Genomic DNA, 22,882 nt, shown 5'->3' with positions numbered 1-22,882 from the left:
CATCATCCATCACCTACCGTGTCTACTATTTACTGAGTGCTTACCAAGGGTCAGAGACTGTGCAAGATGCTTGGGATACAAAGGGAACAAACAAATGGTCCAAGGCAGAGGTAACCCTGAGCGGCTGAGCTGCCCTGAACACACACTAACTACAACCCTTGTCTAGGGGATAACACAGAGACTGTTTCACTATGACAGCTCTAACGAGTGAGGCTATTAAAGAACCACAGACAATGCTACCTTCATGGGTGTGTTACTGTGCTGTCAGTCACACAAGGCCACAAGCTTAGAGGGGCCTCATCACTGCTTTAATGGTCTGTTGTCACTGTCCTGAAATTCTTAATAATTTTGAACAAAAGGGCTCTGCATTTTCATTTTACACTGGTCCTGCAAATTATTGCAGTCTGTCCAGACCACGCACTTTCAGTGACCTTCATACACCAGACCCAAACTGAACCTAAACAATTGCTCACACTTATTCTGGACCAATAAACAATGGGACTTTTTTTTTTAACTAATTATGTACTGATGATGGACTCATTCTGTCCTATTCAGAATGGAGTTTTAATCCTTAATTAGCCTAACCACCAGTAAACCTCCTTTTTAACACTTGAAAAGCACTTGCTTTTTCTCTTCAGGGAACTACTTGGTGAATTTTTTCACTGGTAATTTTTTTTTGACCTGTAAATTAATAAGAATGAATGTAGTTTCCTGGCAAATAAATACTCCGCTTTGTTAGGCTTCTCCTTCTCCTCCCTTGCCTTCTCTCTCTCTCTCTCTCTCTCTCTCTCTCTCTCTTTTAAAGCTCCACTGTCTTTTGTTTTATAGTAAGAGAATTCAGTTTCTATTTTAATTAACAGATTTTTCCATTACTTTAGTCCTAGCTAGTGGACTTGATTCTTAGTGTTCTCAAAATTACCCACTCTAATTAATTCCTTGGCTCACAAAGCAGCAAACCTCTCATCAGTGCCATCCTGTGCTGTGGCCTACCTATCTCTTTCCCTTTTGATTTGTTGAGTATCAGTCTGCCCCAAATCCTTCCTGAATATTTTCCTAGCTTTACATGGAATGGTTGACCAAGGATCATGTGGCAGCCAGACATTTTAAAGAAGACAGACTACTTTGTAACACCACCAACATCATATAACTTTTAGATAAAATGAGTATCATATAACTGATACATAAAATGAACAAAAAAAAAACATCTCTTCACAAAGCATACTAACTCAATGTGGTATTATTGGCAAATGTAAAGACAGTCTCTGCTCAAATTCTGGGAGATGTTCTGTCTTAAAGAAACATGCCAGAAAGGAGTCAGAGCACTGCAAGAAGGCAGATGGAAACAATCTACAAAATTCTGTGGATTTTGATTTTTAATTAAAAAGATTAAATTTTTCAGTTGACTTTAAAAATATAACCAAAGTGTAAAGTAAAACCAAGTTGTATAGAATGTTTTTAAAACAAATCACTATACCTCACAACTGGTGGCAAGTCACTGTGAGATAAGGCAGTATAAGCCATGGAGGATTCAGTCTATATGCTCAGAATGACTGGAGAAAGACCTATCTAACCTTTTTGCCCTGGAAAAGTTTATTACATGTATGGTACTATGATTTCAAAAAAAGTTCAAATATCACTGCTAAACTACAATCCAATCCACACAAAAAGCTGTTGACTGCAGTTGTGTGTTATGTTTAGATAACTATCTTTACTAAGTGCACCATATACCTTTCTCATTGTGATATCTTTATGATTACATAAATTACCATTTTTTTTCAAGATTTTTTACTGAACTAATGTTTATTTTGAGGGAGTAGAGTAAGTGTCACATATGGTTCCATTAGTGTATTAACTGGTACAGTTTGGTCTCATTCCTTTAAATGTCCCATTGCAATCTATGTCTTAAAAAATGTAAAAATAGTATTATTTAGTCATAATTCTCCAAAATTCATAGTGGAGGAAGATTTTACATGGCACTGAACTATCATTAACAAATGTAATGAGATCAGTGTTTTGTAAAGGCATTGTTTTGATTTGCCAAAATGCTGGACTGGCTGTAGCACTTAATTATTAAGGCTGGAACAGACACATTCAGTAAATAACTGATCAGCAATTTAAATAACCACTGTTACCTAACTGATCTTATTTTGCTACTATAAGAAAGCTATATATCTCAGCTTTGATCATCTGCCATCTGAACTGTACAATTTTTTTTTTTTTTTTTTTTTTTTTTGCGGTACGCGGGCCTCTCACTGCTGGGGCCTCTCCCACTGCGGAACACAGGCTCCGGACGCGCAGGCTCAGCGGCCATGGCTCACGGGCCCAGCCGGTCTGCGGCACGTGGGATCTTCCTGGACCGGGGCACGAACCCGTGTCCCCTGCATCGGCAGGTGCACTCTCAACCACTGCACCACCAGGGAAGCCCTGAACTGTACAATTATTGACATTTCTCCTTGCGTTTTATTGTTTTCTCCTTCAGCCCATCTTCCAACTGCTGCAAATGTTTTCTACAACACAAGTCTGATTATTACTTTGTACTCCTACAAGGCTGTAGTTGAAACTCCCTTGGCATAGCAAAAAAAACAAAAAACAAAAAAAAAATCACAAAATTTCTAGCTTCATGTCTGCCTTTCTGGTTCTAGCTATCCAATGCTCTTCCACACCAAACTTCTTGTCATCCACCAAATGCATCATTCTGTCTTCATTGCCATACTTTTCCATACAGTTCCCTCAGCTTGAGGACTCTTTCTCCTGCCTTCTTTACTTAGCAGGCTCCTACTCATCATTAAAAGCCAAGTTCAGATGTCACTGCTTCTGGGAAACCCTCCTAGGCAGAGGAATTAATCATCTCCTATTCTCCCATAGTACATCTTAAATCAAGCAGCTCTTTGTTCCTATACCTATTGCTGTGTAATAAACGACCCTAAACTTAGTGGCACAAAACAATGACAATTTTATTATGCTCATACTTTCCATGAATCTCACAGGGCACAGTGAGGATGGTCTGTCATCGCGCCATGGTATCAGGGCCTTAACTGGGGATACCAGAAAAACTGGGGCTGACATGATGGCTGGGAGCTGGAATCCTCTGAAAAGCTCATTCACTCATATCTGGTGCTTGGCTGGGAGCCTTGAAAGAATAGGACTGGCTCCTGGAGACTCTTCAGTGGCTTGGCTTCCTTACAGCCTGGCAGCCTAGGATAGTCAGACTTTTTACATGAAAGCTTAGGGCTGTAAGCATGAGGTGCCTTTGTTGACTTAGCCTCTCTGGAAATCACAGAGCATCACTTCTCCTGCATTCTATTGTTTACAAAAGAGTCAAAAGCCCACCTAGATACAAGGGGAGGGGATATAGAAACCACTTCTCAAAGGAAGGAATATCAACCTCAGACTTTAATTCTGCACATCTTTGTCACTTACATTGTAAGCAATCAGAGAACAAGGACTATGATTTAGAATTACTGTTTCTTTCAGAATCTGGCACAATTCCTAGAATAATGAACTATGTGCACTGAAACTGACTAAGAAGTGTCTTATTGAGGGTGTTTGCCTTTTTTCTCTAAGAGCTGAGTATGAAAAAGCTATAGCTAGTTTCATATACAATTTACACAGAATAAAAACCATTCCAGATCAGAAGGGCAACTATATAGATTTTTAGAAATGCAATCACATAAAATTTATACTTCAGCAAGGAAATTTTAATTTCTGACAACTTTTGCTGGCCACTAGTTAGCTCACTTTCCATTATTAAGTAACTTAAATTATTTACTTTTCCAAGTAGTTCTGGATGTTTATAAATTTATATGCTTACAAGTTCACACAATACCATTAGTTTAGTTATACTCCACTTCACTGGAATGTTTGGGAAGGGAGATCTATGGTTAAATGAATGGTGTTTCAATCCTCATGGCTAAAAGCCTCACTAGCAAATGCTGGTCAACTTCTAAATAAACACACACTCAGAACTCAACTACTAGAAGGATCTAGTTAGTTGGATTTTCTATTAACTTAAGTTTCATTAAGTTATTATTATTATTACTTAAGCTTTAGGAGTGTTAGTTAATTTAAACCTCTTCTATCTGGTTATTGAGAAACAACAACAGTAAGAAGCAATCACACTTTCATTACTAATGCAAGTAAAAGTCAGAAGTGAAATAAAATCTTCATCTCCATACATCCTTTATTCTGAGAAGAAATGTGACCCCTGTTAGCAACACAGAATTACCACCAACAATCTCACCTTCAATGACCAATGAAGAAGAATAATCAGATTTCAAAAATCAGAAACCATAAACAGAAATTAAATGTTAAACCAAGAAATTCTAACAGTTGTTTGGAATTAGGAAAGCTGTCACCCATAAATTCACATGCAGCTCCAAAAGACAACCATGAAAATTGAACAGGCTATAACCATGCATGGAAAATATTCAGCTAGATTCTACAGTCTGATCATAATTTCCCTTAAAATATATATAACCTCCAAAGTCCCCTCAAAATGTTACTAGGCCTCTGTGGATTGGTAATCAGAGAAAATCTTAAATCTTAATTCATTTAAATTGCTGTCTACAGTGCATTCTTTTACTGCTTTCTGTAAAAATAGGCCCGCTTATCATACTGCAAAAGAAGAAAGATATTTGACATTTCCTAATCTATCACTGGACACTTTTCTATAACTAAGAACTTTGGAAGTGACTAGAAGGACCACTTAAAAATTCCATTTTTAAGAGTGTTAAGTTTCCAGAAGGCAGGAACCATGCTTATCTTTGTATAGTTTAACCACATATAGGAGATTTACAACTTAGGAAAGAATTGTTCTTAATAGAGTTTGTTTTTAAACAAACTCAGGATACATTTTTTAGAAATGTTATAAATAATAGATTTTCTCAGATCATTCCACTAAGACTATTTAGCCTATGATATAGACAAACTATTAGAAAGTATTAATGATGAGAACTAGTGGTCAACATAATTGTAAAAATCTGTTTTTCATACACTTCTTACTTCAAGCAATATTTTCTCAGTATAAGGCACTGTGCCAGCTTCTGAGATCAACAAATAAAACATAATCCCAGACTCTGAAAATCTCACAGTCCAGTTGAACAAAAATGTATTTGAATAATTAAATATAACATGTGTGATGAAGTATGTACAAAGTATTGATTTATAAGATTAAAAAAATATTTTACTTTCCAAATCTAGATGTCAGGAACACATCTGTGCTTATGGAAGGCTTATTTGTATTTGCAGTTGTACACATAAAAATAAACATGTTACAGATTTTGATGTTTACTACATGGTAATTTCCCATAACTCTTGAAGAGATACTTGATTATTAACGATTAAAAGTAATTTTTACTCACAATAGCAATGACTGTTTTCTTTCCTTAAGCAACTTTTCTCATAAAGAAAATGGAATTGATTGCTGTATCAGAACACTGAATACTTAAGGGAAACATTTATTTATACTCATGAGAATTTTATTAAAATAATGATAGACACTATCCAGACAAACCCAATCCAAATATCCAACATTTAGGTGGGATGGGGTTAAAAGGCTATTTCCACATCTGAATTTCCCCTGTAGGTCCAAAATTCTAGTATTGTATTTTCAGGATAGAAGAGACTAGTGCAACTTTTAGGTTTCATCCAAAGTTATGAATCTAAATTTTCTGTATAACCTTCTCTCCTTAACTTATTTTGGGTGTTGAATCATAATAAAAAAAATATTCCTGGGCTTCCCTGGTGGCGCAGTGGTTGAGAGTCCGCCTGCCAATGCAGGGGACACGGGTTCGTGCCCCGGTCCGGGAAGATCCCACGTGCCGCGGAGTGGCTGGGCCCGTAAGCCATGGCCGCTGAGCCTGCGCGTCCGGAGCCTGTGCTCCGCAACGGGAGAGGCCACAACAACAGTGAGAGGCCCGCATACCGCAAAAAAAAAAAAAAAAAAAAAAAAAAAAAAAAAATTCCTTAGCATGAAATTGTTACTTCTTAAATATTTGGTAAAAAGAAATAATGACATTTCCTAATCATTTCTTAAGAAGACTTAGATTTCAAATATAGAAATTCAAAAATCCTGTAACAATCCTAGTAGATGCAAGCAACAAAAAAATTATTTATTTGGGAGTATATAAAGTAATATATATGTATATTACAAAGACTTCAAAAATTTCATCAAAATAGAATAAAATAAAGATTATCCTCTGTCTATTCATTCACTTGTTGATATTTTAGTGTATATCTTTTCTGAATTTATATACATGATATTATATATACAAAGTCTTTTTAAAATAACTACTATGAAAAGTACTTTTTATTATATTTTTCTTAAAAATTAATTGAGGAATACCTCTCTTTGTCAACAATTATGGGTCTACATAATCATTTTTAATGTCCTCATAGTATTCCATCACACTGAGCTACCTTAAAATTATAACTAATCTTGATCCATAGACAAATACTAGAAATAATTTAAATACTTGTTGTAAATTATATTTAAATGAACATCCTTAAATATACTCTTTCTAAGTAATGTTAAGACAACAGGTCTATTTAATTCTAAATGAAAATGGTTGACTATAAGACTATAGTTCCTGAAATTTCTTACTCTTAGGAATGCTAAGGGGAAAAGTACAGCTCACAACGAAGAAAGTAGCATATATGTATTTTAACTACCTGGAAATTAAATTATTTTTAGATGAAAATTCTATGTTAAGAACAAACACAGTAACAATATATATAAACCTGGAAAAAAATAGTGATTAAAACCTGGGAAACTGGGACTTCCCTGGTGGTGCAGTGGTTAAGAATCCGCCTGCTGATGCAGGGGACATGGGTTCGAGCCCTGGTCTGGGAAGATCCCACATGCCACGGAGCAACTAAATCCGTGTGACACAACTACTGAGCCTGCACTCTAGAGCCCATGAGCCACAACTACTGAAGCCCATGCTCCTAGAGCCCATGCTCTGCAACAAGAGAAGCCACTACAATGAAGAGTGGCCCCTGCTCACCGCTACTAGAGAAAGCCTGCATGTGGCAATGAAGATACAATGCAGCCAAAAATAAATAAATAAATAAATTTATTAAAAACAAAACAAAAACAAAAACCTGGGAAAGTGAAGAGTACTCATTAAAATAAAATAAATAAAATATTACCAACATAGAAAATAGTTAGAAATTATTTATGTTTCTCATTGAAGACCACCCTCACTTTGCTTCTAAGTCAAAAGGTTTTGCTATTGGACTTCAGAGGTGGACCTCATAAATATTATATACTGACTGCTAATTTTATTTATTTTTCTTGGGGAAATTAGATTAGGTCATCTGACCTATTACAGAAGATAAGTGTTTTGTGTCTGCTAGTTGACGTGTGAGCCAAACTCTCTTTCTTACACATGAAATAAATGGTTATTATCAATTTGGAGATAAGGCAAAGAGTTTTTTTCACAGAATTCAGGGAGAGTCAGAGCAGACAATGTTTCTGAGCCTCGTGTGCAGAGGATAAGTAAAAGTACAAAAAACAAAAACAAAAACAAAAAACAAAGGTGACAACTCATTGAAAAGTTTTTATTCATTGAGATATTGATATTTTAATTCAAGCATACATAATCATGCTCTGATGTCACTCTGCCACATATGTAACTGAAGAGAATAATTTAAGAGGGAAAAAGATAACTTTTTTAGAAGAGAAACTTGACCTTTCTTGGTACAAATAAGAATCCCACCTGGAAGTTTTAGATCTTCCAACACAGTCTGAAGCTGCCCTCTCTGTCTTGTTTTTTCTCAAATTCAATATTCAAAATTCTGTTGAAAGTCTATTCAAAGTTGCTAATCTATCACTGAGAACAACAGCTAACACTTGTTAAATGTTTTCCTTATGCCAGATACTGCGTTAAACTCCTGATTCATGTAATTGTCACAATAATCTTATGTCCTGTATAGTCTCTATTTTCCAGATGAGAAACCAAAAGCTTAGATATTTGAGCAACTCACCCAAGTTCTCACAATTCATAAATGGCCAATGCAAGACTTGAGCCCAGGCCTGCTGGCCTCCTCCATGCTTTTAACCAGTGCCTCTTTCCCTTTTTCTCTTTGCCTCAGATGTCTTTTCCTTCATTATTACATGCCCACATTCTACTTAATCTTGAAGGCTCAGCTAAAATTCTACACCTTCATGAAACTTGACCTGAACTCTGCCTCTTTGAAATCTCATATCATGCATCACTACAGAATTATTCTAACATAAAGTAAACTAATTCTGCTCAAAACAACATAGCTTTATATGTTACCTGGTTAATTATAATGTGTGTAATTGAAAGCAGGGCCATTTACAGCAAATATTTCTTAAAGCACAAAAAGGTGTTTACAGTCAGATTATAAGCTCTATTTTTCCTTAAAGTCATTAACATCACCATCTTAATGGACAAATACTTAATAAACATTTGAGAGTGAATTATGCTTTACTGGACATTGTCTGCATAATAGTCAATTGACATGGTCACTGCCCTCTTTGAGCTTAAAATCTAAAACAGATGTCATGGTATAAACAAACATAGAAAGAGATAAAGGTGCTCACATACATCTGTTCAACAATTGAAATACACTGCATGAAATATTTATATTATGTTCTAGTCACAGTGCAAGTGGTGTGTGTGTGTGTGTGTGTGTGTGTGTGTGTGTGTGTAGAAGGCTGAAGTGTTCATATTCAGGGTTGAGGTAAGGATTTTTCAAACGCAGGTTTTGTCTGTATAAGAAAGAAGGCAATGGCTCACATCTGGGAGACTGGGACTTTATTAGAAGAATACAGATGTCAATCACCACAGAATAACCACTGTACACATGTGAACCAGATGCTTCCATGTAAAATAACCCAGGGTGTTTCACAGATGAATCACTGAAAATGTAATTACACATTGGTCCTAGTTTATTGGTAACAGGTTCACTTATGTGGAAGCCATATGGTACTATCCATCCTGAAGTAGTGGAAAATACAAAAATGGGTACTTTGAGATGTTAAAATATAAACTCTTCTTCTGCTGCTTTGCTATATTATCCTTGTGGTGAGGTAAGTGATGATTATATGTGTTCAGTCAAATATCTTTGGGACAGATGTCTATTGCTACATTTTATTAGTAAAGATTGTGCCAATAAAGTTTACATTATATCCTCTCCTTTTCAAAGGATTTTACTTCAACAGAAAATAAAATGTTTAGTGGCCATACAACTCCTATAGATCTAATTAATGACTGTTAGGGTAAGTATTCATGTACAGTACCTCAGAATGTGAGCTCAGTATTAAACGACTACAAATGTTTTCTTTTGCATATAGTTTAAATGTTGATTCAATATATATGGATTCATTGCAGATAAACAAAACCCATGTAAAAGCTGTCAGGAATCATCTATGTTTTACAACATTGACTCTCTGAGCTCCAAGGGTCACTAGTCTGTGTTTCATAAAGCTGTCTACCTATTTACATAATCGATTGCTTGTTTTCTTCATGTGTCAGAGCACCATCTGACAAGTAGAGATGGACTTCTCTAGTTAACAGCAAAGCCTTTTAAGAGTTTAATTTTCTTCTTCAAGGAGACCCTTTAAAACAAGGAAAATCAGCATGCCAAAGTCTACTTCTATGGAACACTTTGGTTAGGAAACTATACACGAGGTGGGCACACAGCATCAAAGGCATCTAGAATATTGTATCCAACCAGCCCTGCTGTAGTTTAAGGCTGAGGTAGAAACAGTTGTAAGTATTCTCAAATAACCTGGGCCCTTGGGACATAATACTGAGCTGTATTTTAATGCTTTAGCCCCCGGGTTTTCTTTTATTGTTTGACTACATAGTCAAAAATGTCCTGGCAGATTGATTTGCTGTGTCTTCCCCTTTCTCTCCAGCATCAAGCGGGAAAACTCAAACCTGTTACCTTAAATTACTCAGTGTTTTCAATAACTTAAAAATAGTTTTATGTAATATTTGATACATACTATATAAATACATATAAAAATCATCATAATAAATCAAACTAATGCATTGCTACAGCTTAATTTAAGAATACAAATTACTAATATTGTTACATCCAACATGCTCCTTCCCCAACCTTCTCCCCTGGCTTCCCCACAGAGTTATAACTGTAACCTATATTATGTGTCAATCATTCCTTTGCCATAAAAGGAGAGTTTTATTACACATGTACAGATTCCTAAATAATGTATAAATCCTACTTTATTTTTGAGCTCTATAAAAATGGAATCACACTATGGCTAGCCTTCTGTGACTTGCTTCTTTCACTCAACATTAAGTAACTATGATTCCATCTCATTCATTTTCACTGTTGTATAATATTATATTGTGTGATTTTATATACATATGTATACATATTATAGTTGTGTATGTACACACATTATCTATCTATCTATCTATCTATCTATCTATTATCTATCTAATACAAACAACACTGCTATTTCTCATGAGCTTTTGTTAGGTACATAAGGAAATTCCTATAAATCCTAATTTTCAAGGAAATGTTATGTTTGGGTGGTGAATTTCATTAAGTTTCTATGCACCAATTGAGTTGATCATATGTTTTTTCTCCTTTTATCTAATGTGATATATTATAATTATTCCTCCTGGAAATAAACCCAACTTTTTCATCATATATTTTTTATGCTTAAAATATGCATTGCTAGATTTAGTTTTCTAATACCAGTCAGGATTTTTCTTTTCCACCTATATTCAGGAATAATATGGGTCTGTAATTTTCTGTGTCGAGCTGTTACTTTTTTTTTTTGGTTCCAGAACTGAGGTTATGTTAGCTTTATAGAATGAGTTGGGAGTGCTCCCATTCACTTTGCCAGAAAAGTTTGATAATATTAAAATGACTCGTTCCTTGCAAAATCTGAGGACCTTCCTCCAGAGAGGATTTGTGTTTATTTCTAATGAGAGCAGGGGGTACTACTCCTGGGTGCTCAGGGCCTAATGTAGTCTTTCAGTGGCTGCATTCAATCAGCATGTTTATCTCAGGGCAGCACAGTTTTTCAGTTTGTTTACTGCTTGTAGCAAGGTGCCTGCTTTGGCTTCAGCTTGCTGTTTTGGTCTTGAAGATTCTTATAATTTTAATCTCATTTTTGTGTGCACTAGAAAAAATATGTATATTCATAATTCAGCATTTTACATTTTAGTGGATCTCTCAGAATGTCTAGTTTGCCATAATATCAGAGAAAGATCCAGTGATTTCAATCTGACAATAAATAATGTCTTGTCATGGAAGAGGTACCTAGTTTGGAGTCAGATAAAGCTGGATTAAAATCTTGGATCTTCCACTTTAGTTATCATGTGATTTTGAGGAAGTCTGAACTTTTCTGAGTTTGTCTCCTCTTCAAATTGGGGACTAACTCCTACAAAATATAACTGATATTTACTGAACACTAAGAGTCAAACACTCATAGGTACTAACCCATTTAATCTTTACAACAGCTCTGTGAAGTAGTATTATTATCATCACCTTTGCATAGTTGTGTAAAATTAAAGGGTGTTAAGTAACTTGCCCAAGGCCATAAAACTAATAAGTGGAGGAGATAGGAGTCAAACCTGAAGTCTGACTCTGTTGTTAAAAAAAAAACACTGTGCTATAATTTGCGGCATTAAATCATTCAAATTACGTAAAAAGTTTGCCATGGTACTTGGCACATAATAAGTACTTTAAAATAATAGCCAAATAATAATAACAATAATAATATAATTAATAGTGGGAGAATTTATAAGGTGAATAGATAAATAATCATGATACAGCCACACATGGAGTGCTACTTATTAAAAGCAATGAAACATTGACACAGTTCTGCATGGAAGAATCTCAAAGGCATTATGCTACGTGAAAGAAGACAGACTCAAAAATGGCTACATACTGCATGATTTTATATGACAGTCCAGAAAAAGCAAAAATTGGGATGGATCAGTGTTGCCAGGGCTGAGTGTGGGAAGACGGTATTGACTACAAACAGGCGTGAAGACACTTTTTGGGATGATGGAAATATTTCCTAGCTTTATTGTTTGTTTGTCAAAATTCATAGCACTATACAACTAAGAATCCTTAATTTTACTTTATGGTAATTTTTCCTCAATAAGCAAAACATACAAATTAAAAACAGGTAGCAATCTTTCCCCTGAAAGAGCATTTTCAAGCTATATTCACGATGAGCTTTTCATCTCTGATTAACATACAGAGTTATGCTGTTAGTTATTTTTAAAATCTACTGATTAAAAAAATACAGTGTATTGTTAATTGTGAAATACATATCCATGGAATAGCAATAAGAGTTCCTTACCAAGCCTCTGGTAATGGAGGAAAGTGATTAAGGAAAGGGGCTTGTTAGTTTCAAACTGTCAAGGGATGTTGAATATGTTTCTTCTTAAGATTTTCTATTTCTTTCTACACTCTTTAAGACATAGATTATGAGATGCTTTCTGGCAAGAATTACTCGCTATAAGACCAAATGAAATGTACAGTACTAAAAACTCATGTTATGCAATGACAAAATTACACTTGTCAAAGCCAAACTTCAAGAAATAAACCATATTGTAGTTCAAAATGGAAGAGTGGAAAACGTGGTATTAATAGAATATATAGATACAAAACGGATTTTCCCATAAAGAATATAAAATGTGAAATGGCTCACGCCTGGTTAGAAAGATTACTTAATTTATTTCAATCATACTTAAAAAATTAGACACAGATTCTATCATGAATAAATAAAATGGAATTTGGAGGAAAACTGCCTATTAGTAACAAGAGAATCTGGCTGAAAGCAAGTAAAGTCACAATTTCTAAAAGTACAATAAGCTCAACTATGTGATAGTTTGATTATGAGGCAGAAACATTTCCAGCCTCACTGCAAAAAGGGAATATTGACTTTGGAATTAGATCGTAGTAGGGAATAGAATAGGAAATGCCTACATGTCAAGAAAGACTATACTGTTCTACATTGTTCTAGGAAGCAACTTCATAAAAAATCACTTGAAGGGCTCCTATCTTATCTGTGAAAGTAGCAAAAAGTGGGGAGAGATCCCATTATAGTTGATGACCCGGGACCAAATCAATCTTGTGAGTTCCCAATAATTCTATTTTCAAGTGATTTTTAGTCTGTTTTTACAGAGTGGGTTTGTTTTTGAATTTAAATCGTGACAGTAGGTATATTATCTTGAGTCAATCAAAATCTTTACCCCCTTAAGTTGACTACCTCATGTCAAATAGATCCCATTTACTAGAGCATACTTTATTCTTCCTAGAGTAATAAAAACTGTATTTTCCTTCTTCTAGCTGCACAAAAAGCTGCAGGGATAGCAAAAGCCAACCCCATCTTATGTACTTAAAAAAAAGAAGCATTGATGCAGACATCTTACTGTTTCTCTCTTACATCTGTTAGGCTGGGGCAAGGATAAGACCTGTTAACATTCTAAATAAATTAACACAGTATCCCAAGTACAACTGTGACTTTTGTAAAATTCACATTGGTATATTGGCTGATTAAACTGGTAATTACTTTTCAGCTTAGTTTCCCTATTATTGTCAAATGGTAACTAACTGAAATAATTTGTTGTCTAGAGACTAGCAGACTAAATAATTTTGTAATGACTGGTTTCCAGGCTTAGGTTGATGTGGATAGAAACCAGAGAGATAGAGACAGCATAAAACTATATTTTTTGTTAACAGAGTAGCTGACAGACATAACTTATGAAAACTCCTTGAAAATCAATGGAAAGGTATATGCCTCTGTAAACAGATGATACTACCAATGTACATGAAACACTTGGGTATCTCATTACAAAACTAAGGGATAAGTATATTTTTAGGATAATCATAGAAATCTTTTGTTTTGCAGTAAAATGAGAAGTAGAAATTGTAAAATATTTAAAATAAATTTTTTCTATAAGTGAATTTTAGCATATGTACTGTTCCTATAGGTTATCATACTATTATACTATTACCTTGATTATATTTATAGGATATAGAGGAAAAAATGATATATACAGGAAAAAAATGAAACTACGCTCACAGAAATAAGGAGAAAGAGGATTTCCTAGACTAAGCGCCATCCATTATTCAAGTATAGTTACTGTGCATATGATTAAAGTATTTTTAAAGTTGTATCAATGGGAAAGCTCTCTTGGACCATTGATTAAACAAAACAAAACAGAATATTGCCATCTAAATGAATTCTAATCTCCTTCTCAGTTCTGCTTCGATTTCCATTAATAGCAAAGTTGTTTAGACTGTATTGGAGGCAATTATCCCAGAAAACCCTCTGCCAAAATGAAATGTGAAATTAGACCTCCCTGAGTGGCTGAGTTTACAAATCTATTTTTGAGTGGGGTGTAGACATGGTTCATTTTACCTAGGGTTTGGGTCAGAGTCCAGGAAGGTCTGGGGAGGGGTTGTGAGCTCCACGGCCCTCAGGTGACTTGGAGATGCTGAGGAGGGGAGCAAGCCTAGTGAATATGGCTAAAACACTATTTAAAAAAATGTTTTCCCTAGTGTTTTGGGAAGTGCCAGTATTTGGCTTCTTTCCCTACAGAATTAAAAAGTTTGATAATGCCTAATGCTGTGAAGGGTGTGGGAATGAAATTCTCAGTATCTAGTGATCAGCTAATCCAGTTTCTTGGCTCTGGGAAAAGAACTAAAACCAACAGCTGCTTTTTTTTTTTTTTTTTTTTTTTTTCTTTTTGCGGTATGCGGGCCTCTCACTCTTGTGGCCTCTCCCGTTGCGGAGCACAGGCTCCGGATGCGCAGGCCCAGCGGCCATGGCTCACGGGCCCAGCCGCTCCGCGGCATATGGGATCCTCCCAGACCGGGGCACGAACCCGTATCCCCTGCATCGGCAGGCAGACTCTCAACCACTGCGCCACCAGGGAGGCCCTAACAGCTGCTTTTTTAATTTTACTTTTCTTGTCATCCTGGATAATCTAATTGTCCTTTATATTATAATTTATTTGTCTTTACCTTGTTCTCACAGCCAAATCACTGATACCTGATGCACGCTGTAATAAATATCCACTTGATTTATGACCTCTTTTTGTTATCATTCTAATACTTAATTCAACTCTGAAAATAGATTTCAAAACTCATGCAGATTCTGTTCAGTTTGCAAAATTTCTAGGGGTCCGCAACACAGTATCAGGTGTTTTGTTCAGTCATCATCACTACTTCTATTGTTTAATTTTGACAAGAGAATACAGAGAAATGACCTCTCTCTACTTTTTTACTTGGCCCAAAACTTCTAGGCAAACTTCTTAATAATCCAAATAAAATGAAAGAAGATAAGAGAAAGATTTTATTAAAATTGTTGCCTTATTTTTACTACGATTTGAGTGGCTGGTGATTATTTGTATAACTAGAATAAATGATCTCTCTCTCCAACTGATTACACTACAACACTGTTGAGATGACTTTAATCAAAATTTCCATGTAATAACCTCTCTAAAACACCCAGCTACTAGCAATGACAGGAAATAATAATTATTCTTTACTTCTGTAACACTGGATTATTCTTTTATCTTATTTGTAGTATATATGATATTACTTTTTCCAAGAATGCTTCATACAGCCTTATGCTCTTCTTTGATAAATGACAACTAATCAAAATATTAAAAGTCAATGAAAATTATGTTAGCGCTTAGTATTTCCTGAAATAAAATATGCAATTCAAAATACGGTCTTGTAATACAACTCACTGCACTTTTTTTGTTTTGCCATTTTGTACTCCTCTCCTTGCTTGGAAAACTCTTATTTTTACTTCAAGCCTCAGTCCAGATCTTCTAAGTAGCTTTATAAGAACTTGATCTGTCAGAGTTAGTGCTCCACACCTGTCCTCCCACTTCCTTTTTCCCACATACCTCCCATAGCACTCTCACTGCACAATAATTATTAGTTTTTGTGTCTGTCTCTCACTAAATGTTGAGTACCTCAGTATATTCATTTCTGGTGACTACTGCAACAAATTATCACAAACTTGATGATTAAAAACAATACACATTGGGGACTTCCCTGGTAGCACAGTGGTTAAGAATCCGCCTGCCAATGCAGGGGACAGGGGTTCGAGCCCTGGTCCGGGAGAATTCCACATGCCGTGGAGCAACTAAGCCCGTGCACCACAACTACTGAGCCTGCACTCTAGAGCCCTCGAGCTACAACTACTGAGCCCATGTGCCACAACTACTGAATCCCACGTGTCTAGAGCCCCTGCTCTGCAACAAGAGAAGCTACCGTAATAAGTCCGCACACTGCAACGAAGAGCAGCCCCTGCTCACCACAACTAGAGAAAGCCCGTGCACTGCAATGAAGACCCAACGCAGCCAAAAACAAAACAAAACACATTTATTCTCTCACAGTTCTGGAGTCGATAAGTCTAAAATTAGTATCACTGGACCAAAATCAAGGGGTCAGGAGGGCTTAGCTCCCTCCATACTCACTAGGGAAGAATCTGGTCTTTGCTTCTTCCAGCTTATACGTGTTGCAGCATCCACTGGCTTGGAGGCACGTCACCCCAGTCTCTGCCTCCACCGTCACATTGCTCTCTCTCCTTCTTTCTGGTCAAATCTCCCTGTACCTCTATCTTAAAAGAATATGTGTAATTGCATTTGAGTCCACCTCAATACTCTAGGATAATCGTTGGATAATCCCAAGATCCTTAACTTGATCACATCTACAAAGTCTGTGCCATGCTGTATATGTAACAGTCACATGTTCCAGGGATTAAGATATGGACATCTTAGGGGGCAATTATTCAGTCTATCACACTCAGTGAGGGAGAGGTATCTTATTCATGTTGATACCTTCAGTCCTTAGTACATTACCTGGTGCAGAGTAAATGTTATATAATTGTTGAATAAACAAATACATAATTTCACTGAGGTTTTAACTGTACATAAAGTCATGCAAAATTGTGAGTTTATAGTGTTCAGTAGAATTCAGTATTAAGAAAAACTGACTAGAGGCTTTCACAGGCTAATAATAGCATTATTAGTGGCCATACATATATATTTTTTTATTTTATTTATTTATTTATTTTTGTGGTACGCGGGCCTCTCACTGTTGTGGCCTCTCCCGTTACGGAGCACAGCTCCGGATGTGCAGGCTCAGCGGCCATGGCTCACCGGCCCAGCCGCTCCGCGGCATGTGGGATCTTCCCAGACCGGGGCACGAACCCGTGTCCCCTGCATCGGCAGGCGGACTCTCAACCACTGCGCCACCAGGGAAGCCCTGGCCATATATATTGAACAGCTGAATTTGTTTTATAATTAGGTTCCCATTTAATGTCTGACAACACTCAAAAACTATGCTGACATCAAATAGGAAAAAATTCTTCAACCAGAAAAATTTACAAATAATTAAATAACTGTTAAGTGTGACAGCACCAAACATATGATAAGAAATAGCTTACCAGTACAAGCTCACTATTTTTCTAATTAAAAATACAGTTCACATATTTGCAATTATTATCTTTAAAAGGGTTGTTTTATTTGAAAATCATACATACTAGGTAATGAACTATTAACTAACTCATAGAAGTCAATTGGATCTCTCAGAGATTAAATATGAATGCCACTGGTGAACATCTAACTGGTTTCCTGGTCTTCGTGCCATTTTGGTGTGACTTAATCATGAGTAATAGAAAATATCACAACACATTACAGTTTCTTTACACCTTGATCAAGGATGATAAATGTCATGATAGAGGCCATTCTTCAGGGATCACTACATCTCTGCAATTACATTAATGTTCCTACCTGTATTCCACAATTCCAGTTAAAGCCATGAAATAAGCCCTCCATACTTGTGCCTGGAAGGTAGACAGATCTAACTTACCCACATACTTTATATTATGAGGTATCAAGTTGTTTGTATGTTTGTTCTCCAAAGTGTACTTGAGATTAACAGCAATTTGAAAAATAAAAAAGTGAATATTGTTAACAACTATTTAATTATTGTTAACCTTATTAACAAATATTTGCTGTAGCTTAATAGAACATACCAAGCTACCAAGAAAATAATTTAATCTAAGTTTTTCTATGTTAATAATATAAAAGTTTCCATGAAGGAGAAGGATCTAAAATCTCTGAAAGCACTTACTGTCAAAAGATTTGGGTATTTTGTTGATGCACCCTGCTATGTCATTCCAAAATATCTGATGAAATTTGTGGCAAATTCTGCAACTTGAAAAAAATGAAGTGAAACTGATATAAATTTATAGCACCCATAATGCTCAAAACTATTGTTTACTGAATATTGGAACAAGAGTGTCCACTGAAAGCTGTTATCATCTACATCATTTAAATTGCTCCCTCTTTCAATTTGGGGTACAGAGAATCCAGACTATTACACATAACAATTTTATCTGCAATTAGAACTCTTTTGTGCAATCAAATGATTTTCTTTCACTAGGTCAGGTACAGTTTTTGGTTTTTTTTTAAACTGGTGTCTGTTATGTGCTAAGATCATCCTCTTTAAAGGAATATAAAAGTAATATATACTAAAAGGAAAAGTCTACAGTGTTAGGAGATATTTGAAAATCAAAAGAGAGATATATGGAGCAAAGATGTGATTAAACAATAATTAAATAATTTGATTGAGAATAAGATTTTATTTAAGATTATATTCTTGTCTAGACACGTCTAGCAATTCTTAACTCCTAAAGGTATTAGTAACAAATAACATACAAAATTACTCTCCTTATGAAACTTAAATTTTAGGGGAAAAAAGAGGCAAATAAAATAAATTAGCATATGATATTTTAGAGAGTGAAATGTTCTATGGAGAAAAAAAATTTTAAAAGGAAGTAGACTGGAAGTGTGATGGAATTACAATATCATATAGCACAATCAAAGATGAAGTTGAGGGGCTTCCCTGGTGGCGCAGTGGTTGAGAGTCCACCTGCCGATGCAGGGGACACGGGTTTGTGACCCGGTCCGGGAGGATCCCACATGCCCCAGAGCGGCTAGGCCAGTGAGCCATGGCCGCTGAGCCTGCGCGTCCGGAGCCTGTGCTCCGCAACGGGAGAGGTCACAGCAGTGAGAGGCCCGTGTACCGTAAAAAAAAAAAAAAAAAAAAAAAGATGAAGTTGAGATGTGAGCTAAGGTGTGAAGGAGGAAGCAAGTCGATATGTAAAGGAAGAGCATTCTAGGCAGAGCAATGCTTGTGCAAAAGCAAGGCTACAACTGATGTGTTTGAAGAATATGCAGGAGGCTGGTGTGGCTGGAGCAGAGTGAGCCCTAGGGAGAAGAGTAGATGAGCTCAGAGAGGTAAATGGGACAAATAGGTAAAAACTGGGGGGAAAAAACCAACATAAATATCCTGCAGTAGTAGACTGATTATATGTATCATGAGAACTCTGTACAATGAGATACTTTTAGAGTCATACCAAGAATAGGTTAGATCTAAATGTGTTGGTATTAAAAGATCTCAATGGACAGGGTAAGCACTGTATAATACCATGATCCTATCTGTGTATATTTACATGTGGTCTTTATGTCAGAAAAATGCTTTCCCAAAGGATACATAGGAAACGGTTAATAGCAGGAACCTTTAGACAGAAGATCCAGAAGTGGAGTGGAGAATGAGAGAGGTTTTTACTTTTCATTTTACACTTTTCTGTACTTTTAAAAAAACCTTCTCTACACATTACTTTTACTCTAAAAATACAAGAAAAAGAGCTATTTGTGTATCTGCAGCATGGTCTCTTTTCAGTCAAACCTCATCAGCAGTTGATGTAAGAGTTTTGCCTTTTGCAGTTTGGATGCCATCTCAGCATCCTTAAATGAATTTCGCAAGTGTTCTTGTTTCCTAACTTCCTTTCTCAGAGCTTATTCCAATGATTTTACCAGGTCATAATAACTTTTTCACTAAGAAAAATCAGTTCCTCAATTTCCTCTTGGCTACTTAGCAACAATGTCAACCTTAGCACTTTCATTTCCATAACTTCTCCATGTTTACTTGTGTGCCAACCAACTAGAATCACACATATGACTACATTCCCTCCTGCCTCCATCCTACAGATAAGCTAAGTTCTCAATCATCCAGAGGCGCATTTTCTACTCTTCTCAGAGAAAGAGTCTCTTCTTTCAAAACTCTCCTCCCACATGACGACTCTCTGAATTCATTCAGAACTTCCAAACACAATTTATCCTGTATTACCTATATGTACACATCAGTTCTGTTTCACATTAAGCATGTACTCTCTGAAAGAACAGGGACCAAGTCTTTCCTTTCCTTAGTATCTTCCCATCTTGACCTCATATGATACTCTGCACACAGTAGATGTTCTGTTCACATTGCTGCATTAATTGGCAATTTTATTAATTCACATTGCTTAGAAAGTACAGTTGACCCTTGAACAATGGGGAGTTAGGGGCACAGACCCTCTGCACAGTCAAAATCCACCCCCCAAATGCAGTTTTTCTCTATCTGCAACTTCAACCAACTGCAGATCACGTAGTATTTACCATTGGAAAAAACCCACATTTAAATGGACCCACGCAGTTTTAACTCATGTTGTTCAAAGGTCAACTGTAATTTTATAAAAAGCATAGGGAATGATGGAGGTCAGAGTGGTCATGTAAATAACCTCAAAACCTTTGTGATAAATTCTGTGGATTTTTCTGCTCATCTTTCATTCATTCATTCTCTTTCTAGGATAACTTTTTACTACTGCAGGAGCTGGAAAGCTAAAAACTGTATTTCTGTCTCCTTTGTAAAACTACTGAGATATCTAGAAGGTGAAAAGGAGGCAAAGGACAGCTTCTTGACTTATTTTACTGTCCCCCCATACCCCCAAAAGCAAAGTCTTAATGGAAAATTAAGAGGTGGGGTTTTTTTTGGGTTTTTTTTTCCTGCAGCAGATTCCTGTGCCCATTTTTCAGCTGTGTGTCAAGAGGTCGTTGTGGCTGAGATGACAGTCAGAATACAAGTTCCAGTGGCCATTCACCAATTTTGAGGCTGTCATGCAGAGGAGGTTCCTGGCAACTGGATTAGAGTTATGGTAATGACTTCTTGTGTTCTCATGGCAGCCTGAGGTAGACCATTCTTATAAGTCCACTAGAGCACAGTCCAGGTTTTCCAATGACTTTATGAGCACATGATACCTTATGTGTATTAATTTTCTGTGGCTAAATTATAACAAACTTGGTGACCCACACAAGAGAAATTTATGCTCTTACAGTTTTAGAGGCCATAAGTCTGAAAGGAGTCTTATGGGGCTCACATTAAGGTGTTAGCAGGACTAAGCTTCCTCCAGAGGCTCTAGAATAAATCCATTTCCTTGTCTTTTCCAGTGTACAGAAATATGTTTCTTGTATTCCTTGGCTCATGTCCGCTTCCTGTGTGTTCAAAGTCAGCACCTCAGCATCTTCTCTGACTCTGCTTTCATCACATAGCCTCCTTCTCATCTGTCTGAAATATCCCTCTTCCTCCTCCTAAATAAGGACACTTGTAATTGTATTTAGGGCTCATCTGGACAATCCAGAATAATTTCTGCATCTAATTATCCTTAATTTAATCACAACTACAAAATTCACTTGTCATAGGAAAACGTTCATGGGTTCCAGGGATTAGGACTTGGATGTCTTTGGGGACTATTATTCAGCCTACCACACTACGCCTTCCTCTTTCACATGTCACATGGGATAACACAGTCACAGGTTCCAGGCATTAGGAAGCTGACATCTTGGGATGGTGAGTGGGAAGAAGCATTATCCTACCTGCCACAGAAAGGTATAGAACACATGTGAAAACATGATATAAAAATAATAAACTTTTAGGCTTCCCTGGTGGTGCAGTGGTTGAGAATCTGCCTGCCAATGCAGGGGACACGGGTTCGAGCCCTGGTCTGGGAGAATCCCACATGCCACGGAGCAACTGGGCCCGTGAGCCACAATTACTGAGCCTGCGCGTCTGGAGCCTGTGCTCCGCAACAAGAGAGGCCGTGATAGTGAGAGGCCCGTGCATCATGATGAAGAGTGGCCCCCGCTTGCCACAACTGAGAAAGCCCTGGTACAGAAACAAAGACCCAACACAGCCAAAAATAAATAAATAAATTTTAAAATAAATAAATAAATAAATAAACTTTTTAATGCTGCCAGGCGGATTTTTTTCTTTTATCACCTTCCCCACATCTGGCCCATCCTTCCTATTTAGCTTGGACTCCTGCTGCTCTACTAGATAAACCTCCTGCTAGAGCACATCAAGCGTCCACAAGTGGCTACATGAACTTCCCCCATCTGGAAGGAGGTGGAATGGCCTCCTCCTTCCTCTCCCTACAGCTCAATTCTCCCTCATTATTGCCAGGACCAACAGAAATCCTTCCCACTCCCTAAAATCTTCCCCCATCACTTCAGTTTAGAGAGAGTTTTAGGATCCTGTAATATTGCCTTTACCATCATAAGATTTATGACTGTGTGCAGTTATCTTCACATATGACCACATCTTTATCCCCAGAAGGAATGTAAGCTCCTGGACATCAGATACTCTAGTTTGCATTCACAGGCAGTTAATTATTTGTCATTCCTGAATACAGCAAAAGGAAATTCATGCTACTAAGCTTAAAAAACATGTTTACCTTTTTAAAACAGTGATTTTTTAAAAACTGAGACATAACCGAATGTAACAGTGTATAAATTTGAGGTGTATACAACATGGAGGTTTAATACATTTTTTAGCATATGCCTATTTTTATATGTATAGAATATGTGTATTTTTCTCTAAACTTCCTATTATATAAACATTAGTTTAAAAATTCTTATTAATTTCCTGTGCTTTCACTTTGTACTTAGACCAGTCACCAACTACAAAGAGATGACAGTAGATAGAATGTAAAAGTTCCTTTTTCCTAAATCCTTAA

General features: G+C 36.5%; 1 protein-coding gene across 7 annotated transcripts in view; it reads right to left on the bottom strand.

Moving 5' to 3' along the window:
* The window catches only part of XRCC4 (X-ray repair cross complementing 4), a 368,161-nt gene that overhangs the window by 112,759 nt on the left and 232,520 nt on the right, over positions 1-22,882 (bottom strand). Inside the window, exon 8 of one of the 7 annotated variants that reach the window (XM_081231089.1) lies at positions 18,121-18,203. The exons of the other annotated variants lie outside the window; for them this stretch is intronic. Coding sequence (XP_081087215.1) covers positions 18,121-18,203 — 83 coding nt within the window. The remainder of the gene's footprint in view (positions 1-18,120; positions 18,204-22,882) is intronic. 7 annotated transcript variants of the gene reach the window in all.

Source organism: Mesoplodon bidens (genome assembly GCF_964165515.1).
Source record: "Mesoplodon bidens genome assembly, chromosome: 4".
Lineage (NCBI taxonomy): Eukaryota > Metazoa > Chordata > Mammalia > Artiodactyla > Ziphiidae > Mesoplodon > Mesoplodon bidens.
This window is presented reverse-complemented; position numbering and strand designations above follow the sequence as displayed.